This window comes from Streptopelia decaocto, assembly GCF_964273445.1.
Source record: "Streptopelia decaocto genome assembly, chromosome: 5".
NCBI lineage: Eukaryota > Metazoa > Chordata > Aves > Columbiformes > Columbidae > Streptopelia > Streptopelia decaocto.
In genome coordinates this window covers 60,862,071-60,876,795 of record NC_138659.1, presented here as the reverse complement: position 1 = coordinate 60,876,795, position 14,725 = coordinate 60,862,071, and the positions used below count along the sequence as shown (strand labels likewise).

General features: G+C 41.5%; 1 protein-coding gene across 2 annotated transcripts in view; it reads left to right on the top strand.

The window, feature by feature from the left end:
* SORCS1 (sortilin related VPS10 domain containing receptor 1) overlaps positions 1 to 12,961 on the top strand; it is a 286,937-nt gene extending 273,976 nt beyond the window's left edge. The window contains exons 24-28 of one of the 2 annotated variants that reach the window (XM_082054530.1): positions 4,584 to 4,683; positions 9,437 to 9,542; positions 9,717 to 9,877; positions 11,195 to 11,313; positions 12,622 to 12,961. In XM_082054530.1, coding sequence (XP_081910656.1) covers positions 4,584 to 4,683; positions 9,437 to 9,542; positions 9,717 to 9,877; positions 11,195 to 11,313; positions 12,622 to 12,678 — 543 coding nt within the window. In that variant the 3' untranslated portion in view covers positions 12,679 to 12,961. The remainder of the gene's footprint in view (positions 1 to 4,583; positions 4,684 to 9,436; positions 9,543 to 9,716; positions 9,878 to 11,194; positions 11,314 to 12,621) is intronic. The other variant, XM_082054531.1, reaches the window with a different exon arrangement.
* Positions 12,962 to 14,725: the final 1,764 nt, after the last annotated feature.

The window sequence follows — 14,725 nt, the reverse complement described above, 5'->3', positions numbered from 1 at the left end:
TCAGTGATTATGTTCTATTCAGTGCTAAGGCAAGCAAGCTTTAGAGGCCTCATGTGAAGTAATCAAGGTTATGCAGGGCGAGTAGCACAGTTTAGAATAATCCACATTTGCCCTGACTCCTGATTCACTTTTGTAATGCGGGTTCAAGTTGCTTCCTACCAATCAATGTGCATAATACTTTCCTTAGTTGTTTATTGATTTACTCAATGAATTGAATAGAAGTGTAGCACTCATTAGTTGAGATCCTTACACAGTATCTACAAAATTATCTAGATTCTTAGCTAGTACATACTGGCACAGTTGAATCACATTCAATTAGTCTAAACCAATTTACACCAGAGGTTTCAAAATTCAATAAAAGTACGGGAAAATGCCCTTCTGAGTAATAATTCTGTTTCTTGGTGCACATGGTTCTTTCACAGTCCTAATTCTGACAAAATGCTAAGAGAAGCCAAATTAATTTTTGTTTTGTTCCATTTTTAAATTGGAATATCTTTTTTTTTCCTTCATAAATTGTCTGCTATTATTATTCATTATGAGTCCTTTGATGAAAAATGATACATGAGGAATGGTTGCTATTACTGAATTATTTTTGCACATCATGCTTAATTCTGCAAATGAAGCAGATAAAGTCAATGAGGCTCAGTTAAGGACCAAAACTAATTCTGAAAGCTAATTATTTTCACAAGGGAGACTCTTGAAGACTATAAATTAGGAGGTTGCTATTCTAAGAAGTTTTGTCTTGAGCTGAGTTAGTTGCATCTCCAGGAATGAGAGAGGAACAGAGACAGGCCTCAGGCCAACCTATTCCCCAGCTGAAGGTCCAGCTCTTCAATTGGAGCTGCATAGCTAGTTTTGAAACAGGCCAAAGTACTATGATGTTTCCTTATCTGCTTTTTAAACAAAAATGCATCTATGGTACCACTTTGAGTGCAGTAATAAAGAGAGGCACAAGACCCAAAATGTTTCCCATTGACACCTTTTCACTACCTTGGTGACTGAGTTCAGCCTTTATGTGGAGATTTATTTCGAAGACACTTTATTAGTGGTGTAAACAAATTATGAGAGTCAGAACCATTCTTGGGTTAAATTCTGATGACCTGTAATCCACTGAGGTAGAAATAGACTTGACAGAATAAGAATGGCAGATGAGCCATTTCTCCAATCTCAAAGTGAATGTCCTGAGTGATCTGGGGTTCACAGATCCCCTTGGAACCATGTGAGGACCACAAACATCATCAGGTCCAATTTTGGAGAGTAGTGTCCTATCCCAATGTGAATTTGGCACTTTAGCTCTATGTAACCTGGTCGTTGACCTCAATACTGATGTTTGTAAACCATTGTGTATGGTTTCTATTTCAGCTAATGTTTAGAAGTACAGAAATGTGTTTTTTCTCCCTCTTTCTATACTGTCTATATTCCTGTTTCGAGGAGAATCTGACTTTCCATGTAAAGAGAAATGAAAATATTGTACCAAGCAAGCAAACATTTTAAAAACATGTCTGAAAGCATCTGTTCTTCCCTCAGAAGTGTGTGTCAGGAATCTCCAGAGCTGCCTGAGGAAGGCAGATGACTGATTCTTACAAGAACTTCTGGTGCTTTTGAAAGTCTCAGGCTGTTACTAATTTTTTTACTTGTTCAGATGCCATAGAGACACGGGCAAAAAAGCTGCACTCAAAAAGCCACTGAGAGAGCAGGAAAGGAGGAAGGAAAGATGCTGTATACTCTGAGCAGCATGAACAGGTGCTGCCTGTTTTGACAGTTTGCATATAGACCTGGAACAGTGACGGCTATTTCAAGCTTATGCTGAGATACTGATGGTTTCAGGCAGATATCATTTTATTCTGAGTTGCATTTGTGCAGGATGTAGTACAATGAGGACCTCATTCATGACCAGGTAACAATGCACCACAGTAATAATAAACTTCAGTTGTGACTGTTTCTCTCTGCCTTTCTTCCTTTTCTTTTTTACTTGCTACCTCTCTCCTTATTATGATTTTTCATCACCTTGCCAGACAAGAATATTGGTTGAGTTTTCTCTCGCGTACCTGGCTTTCCTGCTGGGAGGCTGCCACGGCACCTCTCGGCTATAATGTCCCTGTCAGTGCTGATGTTTTGCCCTCTTCACTCTGTGCCACAGGAGTCCTCAGGCAGGCCAGGTGAGAACTCAGTGTTCCTTCATGTCACTGGTGCCCAACAGAGTCTCTGGTCCTTTCTCGTGCTGACTTTCTCAAGATTCTCCTATTCTTCCGTTTCTTGCCCAAATCCTTGATGAAACCATTCTCCGGTACTAGATAGCAACATTTTCTAGCTGCATTCTCATACATCACATTAAGCCTCTTTTCACATAGAAGACATCATGTATGGTTTTTACCTCTACTGTTTGCCTGACCGTTTCGTGCAGCTCTCACAATGTGTTGAAGAGGAACGACACAATGTGGTTGGTGCTTTTCTTCAGTTCTCTGTCTTGTGGTTTTGTTCATAGACTCAGCCATTCCAGCAGCAGCAGAATCTCAGAGCACAAAGGAAGATAATTCCTGCGAGGATATGGAGGATAGTTGTTAGGTCATATATGGGCCTGGAAATGGCCAGGGTGATATTTTTCCTGTTATTGCCATGAACCATTAATGCACCTGGTTTACAGCATATCAGTCTGCATCTGTTACCCCAGTTTTAGAGATGAAGCACTCTTTATAGTTGTCAGTCTTGGTTATTAATACGCTCCAGTTCTTAAAGAGGAATATAATTTGCTTCCCGGGCTTCCTTTATGTACAGTACATCTTTGTGTCACCATCCCTGCTGCTCTGATCTCAGCAGATGGCTCTTTGTAAGCAGGTGGTATTTTTTTCTTTTTATTGGAAGAAATATATTTACTGCTCATTCTGGCACCAATGAAAAAATTGTAAACTTTAAAGAGATATATTAAGAATATAAATAAAATGCCCGTAAGAGTTATTGCCAAATTGGTATTGGACCAAAGGCACCTATTCAAGTGATCAGCAGCCAGAAATGAAGTGTACAAGCCAAAAGTATTGAAAGAACCATTAAGAATGTTAAAAAAATAAAAGAGGCAGATAAATCTCATACTATGATGAATGATAACCGAGGAACATCTAATCATATCTGGGTAGCATTTATTGAAATAACTCAACCGGACAAAAATGAAGAACATGAAAACGATGGTGTAAAAATTATTGGAATGTTCTTTTTTCTGACAATTTTTCATTAATCTTCAGGAAGGAATAAAGATTTATTTAAAACAAATTAAATTAAGTGGTGAGCACTAGAATATGGTTCCTCTTGATCTTGCTATGACTATAAAAACACGATGTTCTCAGCAACTGCATATTAAGGGTTGTGGGGTTGGTTTTGGGGGGGTTTCCAACCCCTTCTCCCTAATAAACCAGCACACAGAACAGTGGCTGTGTTCAACTGGAAAATTACTCACTGCTGTAAGAAAATATGAAATACATGAAATACCAGCAAATTAACAAGGTCGCACAAGGAACTATCAACACCATATCTATAGGCTTCCACTCCTTGATTAATCTATCTGTATTTTTTGCTTTTAATGGCAACATGCCTGGAACTTCTTGGATATAATTAAGAGTGATACAGATAAAGTGGGTCTGTGTATGTTGTGGTAAACCGACTTTTTAAAAAGTGAATGTTTACCAACAGATTGACCAAACCATGGCTTCTTCACTTAAAAATATGGATTTCATAAGGTCTTATCTCAGCAAATGCTCATCTTTTCTATTGTGTCCTTTAAGAAGGAGTAATCTGCTTCATTTCTTCTAGACATCTATTGTCATCAGAGTTATGGCCAGATATATAGTGACCTAAAGGCTCTGTGGAATGTCTCGCCCATGAAAGAGAGAATGCAAGAGCATATTCTCTCTGTCTGTAGCCCATAAGAATTGATGGAACATGCATTTCACCTAAGCTGCACTCTGTAGTTAGTAAATACTTTCAGATTCAAGCTGGTTCTGGTCCATACTAAAGGATGGTTGAGCAGCTGGCTTGAAACTCAGAGCTGGATGAAATGAAATTTGGATTTAGGACTTGAAATTTCAGTGGAAGCTGGGGTAAGGACTTAAACTATTCATTTTGATTCAGGTATATTGCATGTTATGAATATGCTCTAAGATCTTAGAGCTGGCCACTCAACAAGTAAAATTTACTTGTTATGAGCAAATTAGCGTTAACAACTGAAATACTTCTTTTTGCTTGAATAGTGAATGGAGTTCAGTGATGTGCCATTGCTGGCTGGTCCTGCAGACACTTGCACATGTGGGTGTAACATTCCTTTGGGGCTCAATTCCCTTTTGCTCCTACAGGGGTGTGACAGGGCAACTTGCTGCTATCAGTCATTGCTAACTGTACACAAACCACTCTGGACTTGGTACTGGCAGAGGTGTCCAGCTTTCACAAACTCCCTCTTTGTAAGGTGATGGGAAATTGTGCTCAGAAACCTGGTGCCTCTGTAAAACCTTTGCTTTGCATGCAGATCCATTTCCTATGGGCAATCTAAACCAATGATAAAGAAACAAATATATTTATTATTTTATCCTTTTCTCTAGATTTCAGAAACACTGATCCAGAAGCTGAACCAAAACCTGGTCCATTTTGAGTTGAAGCCAGGGGTTCAAATCCTTGTCCATGCTGCTCATTTAACATCAGGTCAGTATTCTCTTTCTGTGTACACCCTCTGTGTTGCAAGCAATATATTCCTTAATGGTAGTAGTGTGCTATCAGCTGTACTTCAAACATTTATCATTTTTATGTCACAATGATAACTCAGTGTATGTGCAGACATTAAAATTCCTGCTCCGCCTGTCCTTTCTTTATCATGACAAAGATATAGTGGCTTTTGCATTTGCAGCTAATCCTTTTGTCTACTTATGTGCAAGAATTTGCTATTGTTGTTGGAAATGCAGTAGAAACGTGTACTTCTTGGCTGTCTCTGAAATATTCAATAGCTAAATAACACTATGGCATACTCAGCCTGGATCACACAGTGCAAAGGTTACCATCTACCTTTGGACATGTTCAGATATTCTAGAAGCAATAAACATTCAAAGCTACTAAGCACAGGTCGGAAGTTGTTCAAGAGTCTGAAAGACTGGAATCAATCTACCTATGCACACACATGAGCTTAGGCAGTTTGGACTTCAACAAATCCTATCTCAAAAAGAGCCATCTCCAAAGTCCCGATACTTAATTACATGCACCTCTGTCTATTCTGTATGCTAAACCTTCATTTCACAGCACAGGCCTTATTTAACTACTACAAGAAATGGGACAAACAAATCCGTGCTCAGGATTATTAGGAATTCATTTTTTCCAGGAGCTGCTGATAATTCTCATCAGTTGGTATCAGCTTCTTTTGCTAACTTGTAAACGAAAAGCCTCAGTTCACTTTTACCAGCAAACTGCTTTGCAAAAAGCTTTTAATGTTATGAACAGGTCTACCCAAGCTGTTGTCAGTCCACATGCTGTCTTGTCCATAAAGGGAAGGAAAAAGAGACTGTTAAGAAAACGTGTGATGTGACTGCATTTAAATCGCCCCAGGACAAAGCCTTGGTGTTTAAAAGATTTAATTTTTCTCAAGCAGAGCTTGATAATATCTGCCCTGGGAATATTGCTGCATGTCTCTGCTTTCCATTTGCTGTTGAACAGATGATCAGATACTTATTTTGAGACCTGTTAGAACCAAAAGCATGAAAAAGCAGCGATGCAACACAGCTGAGTAATCTTTAAAGAAAAAAAAAGTGCACAACAGCTTAAGACATCAGTTTGATTTTTTTTTCTCCTGTAGATTGTAAAAAAAAAAAAAAAAAAGAAGTAATAGACCTATGATTCAGAAGAATTGCATGACTTTACATTTAAGATTTAAATTCATATACATTTTACATAATAGTTGTTACCAAACAAGCAAACCTTGGCCTGAATTTTCAGTGATGACCCATGATGCTATATGTACTTCCAGAAAATTCTCAGTGCCCATCTCTTAAAATAAACTTATCTAAAAGCATCTTAATATGACCCTCAAATTTGGAGTTACCTGCAATTCCTTGCCATATTTGTAATTTGTTTCTGGGCACTTACTCTGCCAATGCACATGCCTGTTTTCCATTTTGATCAATGTTCATTAAGTCAAGATCAAATCCCAAATGAACATTTAGACATGACTACTCTGACCATGAATATCCTCTAGGCCATTTCTAAAAAATTACAGTTAGAAAGAATCACATCAGATATTCCTGGGTAAGACTCGTCTTTACCTCTTGCTACCAAAGGAACATTCCTGACTTTGTGTAGTGGAAACAGATGACACTTAAAACTGCATCTCCAGTCCTGCCTTTAATACAAGACCAGTCTGAGTCCAAGTTTGTGCTGTAAGTAGGAGCCTCCTGCAACTTCTTGGAGAGGAATTCTGGGCATATCGGCATGAGGGAGTACACAGAGTCCCCAGCTGCTCCATCCACGCTCAGAGCTGGCAAAAGCTGCATAGCTCCAGTCCCAAAGCCCAACAGTTAGCAGAGGCACCATAGCACTGTTCAGGGATACTAAACCTTGCCTACTGCCCTGAATGAACCAAAAGATGGGGGTCTACCAGCATGGTGTACTGCTATGCTAGATAATGGTATTGCCTCCAAGGATATGATGGCCTGTTTCTTGCTAGTTCAGGCTGAAGCAGAGGGATAGCTCAGGCTGAGCAGCTGGGATATGCTGTTTAAACACATGATCTTCGTGCTCACTGAAAATGCACATTTTTATTTTTATTTACACACACACCAGGAATGAGTACGTTTTGTCCATGATAGATGCAAACAATCATTTGTCTTGCAAGGTAGGCTTTTTGTACTTCTGTTCGAAGCCGCTGGTGAGAGGTGAGTGATCACTGTAACTGGCTTCACAGTGTCCTACAGGAACACTACAGGATTTTGTCTCTTGCAGAAATATGATTCAATAAGAATGCAAAATGAGTCTGGACTGCCAAATTAGATATTAAAAAGCCCAGAGAGCAGCCACTGTGAGGTCTTTGATGGAATATGTCTCCTTATCAAGCTGCAGAGGTCATGACTCAATTCCCTGTCTAAATATTACAAAAGGCCTGATTTCATGACATCAAAACTCGAGAATAGTTTAGAATTTCACAAAATTCCAAAAGAGAGATTTACTTCGCTGCTGAAAATGGTTGTTTTGGTTGTCAAGGAAGAAGAATTGTCCTTTTCAAATCCCAGCTTTTATTAAAAATAAAATAAATCAGGGAATCCTGGAACACAAACCAGCACTGGAAGCAGTCCCTAGAAAACACGCCAGGGGGATGCACGTGGTCCAGAGGTGCTGCTCTGGTCTGTGGTATCCCTTCTGTCCCAGACTTTTCACTGTGTTGTATTTTTGTATTGGATTCCTGGTAGCTATTGGCTCTAGTTGACTGAAATACAAATCTCAGCATGTGTTTGTGTAAGTGCACCTATGTATACCTATGCCTACATTTATGTTCCCATATGCACATGTATGTTCCTCCCTTTGTGTGTGCCTCATCATGCACAGCAGAAACTTCTGCAGCAGAGGTGCTGCAACAAACAGAAGGACAGGTATCTAAACTAGCTTGGTGTGGATTTTGAAACAGAACCTGTAGAATTAAGCCTCTGTGTGTGTGCGTCTCATGTGCATGTTGTATGTGAGCATGTGCATTCCCTGGAGCACAGAAGAATGACAAGCATTAGGCTCAGAACATTTAGCACCTCCATCTTCTTTGTTCAGGCCACACTGGAGAAAGGATTAATTTATAGCAATTATGGACAACAGATTGCAATCCATTCATCATGTTCATTCCTTCTTCTCATGAAAAACAAAACCAAAAACAAAGCAGTGTCCCCAACTCAACAGGCAACCTCATCTCCAAGGCAGAGTACAATACGCCAATATTCCTCACAAAGCAGTTAAATAGCTGTTCATTACCAGACTCTCAGCGCAGCATTATAACAAGAACACTGAGTGATGCTGAACCTGAATCGGCCGGAGAGCCACTTCATCATCCTGTGGAACTGCAGAGACCCACAAAATAGAGATGCAGCGGACACAGAGTGGAGATGTATGAGGAATTGCTAATAATGGATCATTTCACCCTAGTGCCTCACCTTTCTGAGGACAGCCTGCTTGATATGCGAATGCAAAGTTTTTTCACTTATTCTGCTAAACTTTGGCTTTATCAGGCTGCGTGTGAGAGCTGAAAGTGTCTATGCTTGTGATATGTGTGTCCGAGTAAGTACTTACTAGCATGTGCAAGTTTTCTTGTGTCTGCTGGCTCTGGTTTAGGATGGGTGTGTTCACTGCATGTGAAGAGGGGCAAGAGACAGAGAATATGTGTGACAGTGGTTCAAGTTACAGTCATTGCTTTACAGAGGAAGGCACTACCTACACCTTGTTCTGCATGTAACACCAGGTAGAGACAGTCAGCGAGGAGGTATCTGCTGTGTGTGTTAGCTCTCTGTAACCTACAGCTGCATGTCTGTTATAGTGTGTTTTATTAATGTCTGCATGAATGACTGAGAATTCTGGTTTTATGTGTGTCCCTTTGTGGATTCTAGATGTCTTTGTGTGTGTATGAGTGATGGAAACTGTCTCTATTTAATACAATTTGCTGTGTATTTCTGGGAAAGCCACAATTCTGGCTGGTTTGTGTACCCTTATTTTGCAAGGAGCTATGAAAAGGTGGTGAGCAAAACTTGTAGGAGAAGCGCAGAGAGACTTTTTGGTTTATTAGGTTTTGTTTGTTTTTTTTTTCTTGAACGTATGTGCTCTCTTGCATGGAAGACTTGTGGAGAGAGAGCAGGGCACCAGGGGAAAGAGAGCATAATATGTTCAGAAGAGTAGGGAGGGGATAAAGGAAGAAACTGAAAATGTCAGAGGTGTGAGGATAGGTTGCCATGGTAAGTCATGGATGCTGAGGCAGTGTCTGTGGAGGGCAATGGACTTCTGGTCACAAAGGAAGAGGATAATGGTAAGCATTACTACTTCAGTAAAACTGAGGACTCAGTTGTTCATTATTCACTATGCATTAGGAGCTACCCAGACTGGCTCCAAGCAAAACAGAAAGTCAACATGACAAGTTAGCCCATGGGTAGCTCCAGGATCATACAGAAAACACTAGTTTTGGTACCCAAGTGACCTCATTTGCAACTACCTCAGGTAATTGTCTGCAGTATGAGAGACTATGTTTCAGGCAGTCCTCTAACAGGCCAGAGAGGAGAGACCTCTAAGGAGAAAGCTACAGGGCTTCACATCAAGCCGTATGCTGAGCACCACAAATGGTCTGAACCCAAGTTTCCTCCCAGCTGGATTAAAAAGGGAGAGAAGCCCTGAAGATGGGTGGACAGATGAGACCTGGGGGCAGCTCTAACCTTCTCCCCTTCTCTTGCAGCTCCCCTGGTGGACCTGACTCCCAGTCACAGTGGCTCAGCTATGTTGATGCTCCTCTCTGTCGTTTTTGTGGGACTGGCTGTGTTTGTAATCTATAAATTCAAAAGGTATGATGCTCACTGAGCCGTTTCCTTCTCCCCATTGCTGCCTTTCACTGAGGTGTTTGGGTTTTGTTTTGTTGGGTTTTCTTTTTTGCAGTGATTTGTTTCTTGGTTTGTAATAGCTGATGCTCCGTCATCTGCCAGAGTACCCCACAATGATGGTTTCTGTTGATGTTTTAGGAAGATTCCTGGCCTTAATAGATATGCACAGATGCAGAATGAAAAAGATCAAGAGATGGTCAGTCCAGTCAGTCAGAGGGAAAGCATACCTAATGTCCCTCAAAGTGAGCTGGTGAGCCCTCAGCAACTAGTAGATGAGAAGTTGGAAGCCCAGCCCATAGGTAAATAATTTGCAGCATCCTGCAGCTGGTCAGACTCTGACTTATAATTGGCTAACCCTTTTCTCAGCCCCCCTCTTCCCATATTCCTGCACACTCCTTCCATCCTCTTCTGCTGCAGCATTAGTTTTACTACAGGAAATCTTGCTAACTCTCGACTCTCCCTCACTGCCATGTAATGAAAGGGAGGGGAACAACTTTAAGCTTTTTCTCTCTCCTAGTTGCTCTATGTAGATCCCCTCCCCTTCTCAAAAAACCCTGCTGGCACTTAACTTGCGCTATAAGGCAATTTAATTTATTTTGCTGGGGCTGATGTAGTTGTGGGGCTAAACCCCATACCTGAGACATATCCAGAACTTCAGCCACGCTCACCTGGAACATCGAGGTGAGCAGGTGATTTGGTAAGTCAGATCTAAAAGCTAAATATTTGTTTATGTTTTGACTGCCGTGTCATTTGTGTTGTGCCAGACCTTGTTGCCAGCAGCAATGCTGACCTGAATGATTGCCAGGGAAATTGAGCAAAACCTGGGATCTCAGTGTTGGACAGCTGGGTTTGCCCTCAGGCTGATTACTCACACAGATCTGTGTGGCTGGAAATTTGCAAAGCAGGATTTTATAGGACCTAAATTGGACAGACTTGAAGTGGGCATACTGGGTTCAATCACACATTTGCTCATGCTTGTATGTTTTCCGTTATCCTGACTGCAGTAAAAGTCTCAGGATGGAGCAGGGAGGTTTCAGCCTGAGGACATGTTGTGCTTAAGCCAGCATAGCTCAGCTTCACTTATGAGGTGACGATTCTGCAGGCTCAGACTTAGAGGTACAGTATAGGACCCCTGCAGATAATGCCATGGACCTGTTTTAGAGAGCTGCTGTTCTGACTCAGATATGAGTGAGGCATAGTCACAACTGAGATCCCTTATTTTCACAATTTCATCAGCTTAACCGAACTTTAGATCCTACCCAAAGATGTCCCTAAATTGTATGGGGTGTTTGCTAAGGCAGGTTTGGTGTCATAACTACTTTAGAGTGGGAGCAAGGGGAAGGGCAATTAAAGGAGGGTATGCAATGTGCTAAGATTGTGGCCAATGAAACAAACTGGGAGGAAAAAGAAGAAAGTCTCTTGTTGAAACTGATGTCTAAGCTGGAACCCCTACTGCAATCAATACTGATCTCTCCTCACCTGTTCACTAAAGATAGCTCTGGTAGCTATTAAAAGCTTTTAAGCAGCTGTTCATCAGCAGACCTAGACATCCCTGCTTAGCAAAACACAGGATGGAATGAGGGGACCAACCTTCCCATGTGGTGTTCCCCATACAGAGCAACCCCAGGCCACAGTCCAGAACCCAAGGAAAGGAAATGCAACCAAGGTAGTCTGGACAGAGGACTTCCAAAAGGCTTGTGGATCACCAAGAGGTTTCAAGCCAAGACCCGGAGCGGTGGGTCCTAAACTTTAACAGTTCTTTTTTCCATTTGTTTTTCTTTCTTTTTCCCCCAGAAGCCTCCAAGGAAAAATTGATGTAAGCTGCTAAGGGAGAAACACCCAATTTCAGTTAGGAACTCTCTTTCTGGAGTTTGAGAGAGGCTTTAAGCTTCCCATTTCTAAAAGAATGTAGTGACTTTCATTCATGCTGTTCCAGGGGTATGGAAACAAATGTTTTCACAGGTCACTGAGACCAAAGTGGCAAGAGTCAGTCACCTGCTGTTCAAGGTATCTTCAAATCTGCTCTTGCTGGTGTTGGAAACTAATCCTTTGAAGTCTCTAGGATAAGAGTAGTCAAAAGCCAATTTGGGGTTTAGGTTTTCATTTGGTGCAACTGTAGCATTTCTGGCTTTCTACAATAGCTAGCATTTTGTGTTTCTCAGCTGTGCTACTGGACACTGTATTGAACCAGAAATTGGCCTTTTATAACTCCTGGTTTGCACCTGTAACCACACTAGCGAGTACAAAAGGTAAATGCGTGGGATACACAGACTCAATTCTCTATAAAAAGGAATCAGCCCAACAAACTTCCTAAGAGTCTTTTTCCATCCTGTCAGTAAGATGAATGAGGAAACTGAATCACAGCTTGTTGACAAAATGAAAAGGTCTGGACCTAGGTATGAACAGAATAGAAAGTGCATAGGCTCTTCACTCTTCTATACAACCAGCTCATCTGTTTCTGGAAATCAGCAATTTCTTTTTTAATGAGTTTTCTTTCTTTTGGGAAAACAAAGCAAGACTGTAATTGGGTGTTTCTCTTCTGTATGCTTGTTCAGAAGCCATTTTTTTTTTCATCCCTTTGACTAATATTCAGGGATCCTTCCTTGGAGGAATGTGAATGAATGTCTCTGGATCATTTAATTTTCTCTCCAAACTCTGGCAGCAATCCCCCATATTTTCTAGATGTGAGTGGTTTAGGCTCGTCTTTTGCAAATGTAAAGCTTAAGGTTATTTATGAAATCTCCAACACCTTATAATTGCAAATGAGTTACACCTTTCCTTCGAGGACCTCAACCCCTCCTTCCCTCCACCCCTCTGCTCTGGCCTCTCCCTCTTCTGTTCAACATGGGTGAATCATCTTCATTAGCAAAAGAACAGGACATCACCTTCAGTGTTTTGAATGACAAGAAAACATTTCTGGGAAGAATGTGTCAGTCTGGAACAGTTGAATCTCAAAGGCCAGCAAGGTGATACCTTCAAAGATCTTCCATGGCTAAATGCACTTGTTATTCACTGACTATTTTATTTTCTTTCTTTGCCACAGGAAGTATTTCCACGGCTGCTGAGCCCCAGAGCACAAAAGAAATCCCTACCTATGTAAATGGTTGAATTGACAACACCGATATCTATCTGTATCTAAAAAAAGAGGAGAGCTCACTGCATTTGGACTTTTAAATTCTTCAGATGACAAAGGGTTTTTAGCTTTAAGCCTGTGCATGTGGACATTATACTGAGACCATAGTGGAACTGCATTGTACAGGTGTTCAATTTTAGTGGGGGTGGGGGGAGAGGAACTGGTACCACTATTCACTCCTGCAGCCCTTCCCCTCACCCCTCCATTCTCTCTTTTTTTTTTTTTTCTGATGTCTCTAATTTGTAGAAAATTCATGAAGATATAGGCCAAGAATATGCATGGGGGTCTCTTCTTTTGGGAGAGGGGTGGGCTGGGATGTGGGGGGACAAGGGCTGGGGGGAGGTGGGAGGGGTTGTTCAGGGTTCTTGGCTTTAGATTTAACTGCTCTTTTAGCACTTTGGGCTGCGGGAGGGCTAGCCGCCCCAGCAGACTTTCATAGGACACACAAGAAATCACACTGGAGTTTCAAGGCACTGAAAATATTCTTGGTCAGTCTGGATTATGTCTTTCTTTGGACTCTGCCCTTCGTTCCTCTATCTGCAGCTGCTGCCTGTGCCCACGGCTGTGAGGCTGAGTGCGAGTGTGGGCGATCCCAACTTCAAAGCCAGGCTCTTTCTTAAACAGCTTTTTTAGCCTACTCACACCAAGGCCTCCCTCTGATAGCACTGTTGAAATATAACTTTTTGCCTCCTAACCTTGAATGGAACAGAACTAGCATGCATTACAGGTGGGGAGGTCTGTCCATACTGCACTTGTTGGAGGTTATTGCCAGCATGAACTTACACTGTACTTTGTACCAGCCTTACACCTTCAGTTTTAGCTAAGAGAAAGCCCTAGTGACACCCCCAGATGCATTTAATGCTGATGTTTGGATTTGTCTGGGGAAGTCCCAGTAGACCTCTGCCTTTTGGGAGTCAACCCAAGGCCTGTTAACTTTTTGAAAGACACCTCATCCATTGAATAGGAAGCAGGGAAGGGTCTGTGCGCAGTTTCCTATGGCCCTCTTGGCAACCCCCCCTTGGTTGTAGATCTGCAAACTCCTGCCACTCTTGGCAGAGGAGGAGGAATAGAGGAGGATTTAGCCTGAGATTGTTGCCATGCGTTTTGAGCCCCAGCACCACAGCACCACTCTTGGACTAGATCTGATTTCTTACCAATAACAGAAGCTTGCATTTTACACTGCAACTAGAAATGAGGCTGCAGAACATGTTCATGTAGACTATGCAAGGGAACAGCAGGAAAGCAGGCTTAGCATACCTCGAGCAAGTCCTCCCAAGTCACTGGATATCTGGCTGAAGCCTAACTTGTGGTTACCACAGCTATTAATTTCCCACCTAATTCAGGTAAACCTGACACCAGATTTTGTTTTGAAGTGCAAAGAAAGACAGACCGTAACCAATATATATTTAGTTAACTGCACCTGACGAAGGCAAATAGAGGCCAATTCAAAATCAATGTAGCACACTGAGGAGGCACCCTGATTCCTGATATGAGTGGGTTCTGTTCAATAGACATTGCACAAGGCAGCCTGAGTCAAAACCAGGAGATAGCAGCATTGTTGTCATTGCCTGGAGTCCTGGGGCAGGCGTTTGGTGCTGGTGGTGGGTTTGAATTTCTGTTACAAATTGAGCACAAGCCCAAATCAACCTACTTGCTGGCAAAGAAAAGAAGTGATACCAAGTGTAAGAACATTAGACCCGTAGTAGTTAAATGATAATCACAGTAAGTCCTCTGCCTCTTTCTGTAGTTTCTCTGAAGACACCAGAAACACAGGAGTTTGTATGGCTTTGCTATTGTCCTTGCAACTACAGCTTTAAGAAAGATGGGAAAGTTTTGGCAGCCACTGTATAATATTCCCCACTGAAGTCCAACATTAGCCAACTTATTTTTATAGTAAGCCAATCAAAAAGTTTTCTTAGTGTTGGAACTATTTCTAATTTTAAAATTACTTTTTTTGATGTACTTTTTCATCTTCTGTTTCCCTTTCCTTAAATACAATGTAGCGTAATGTATA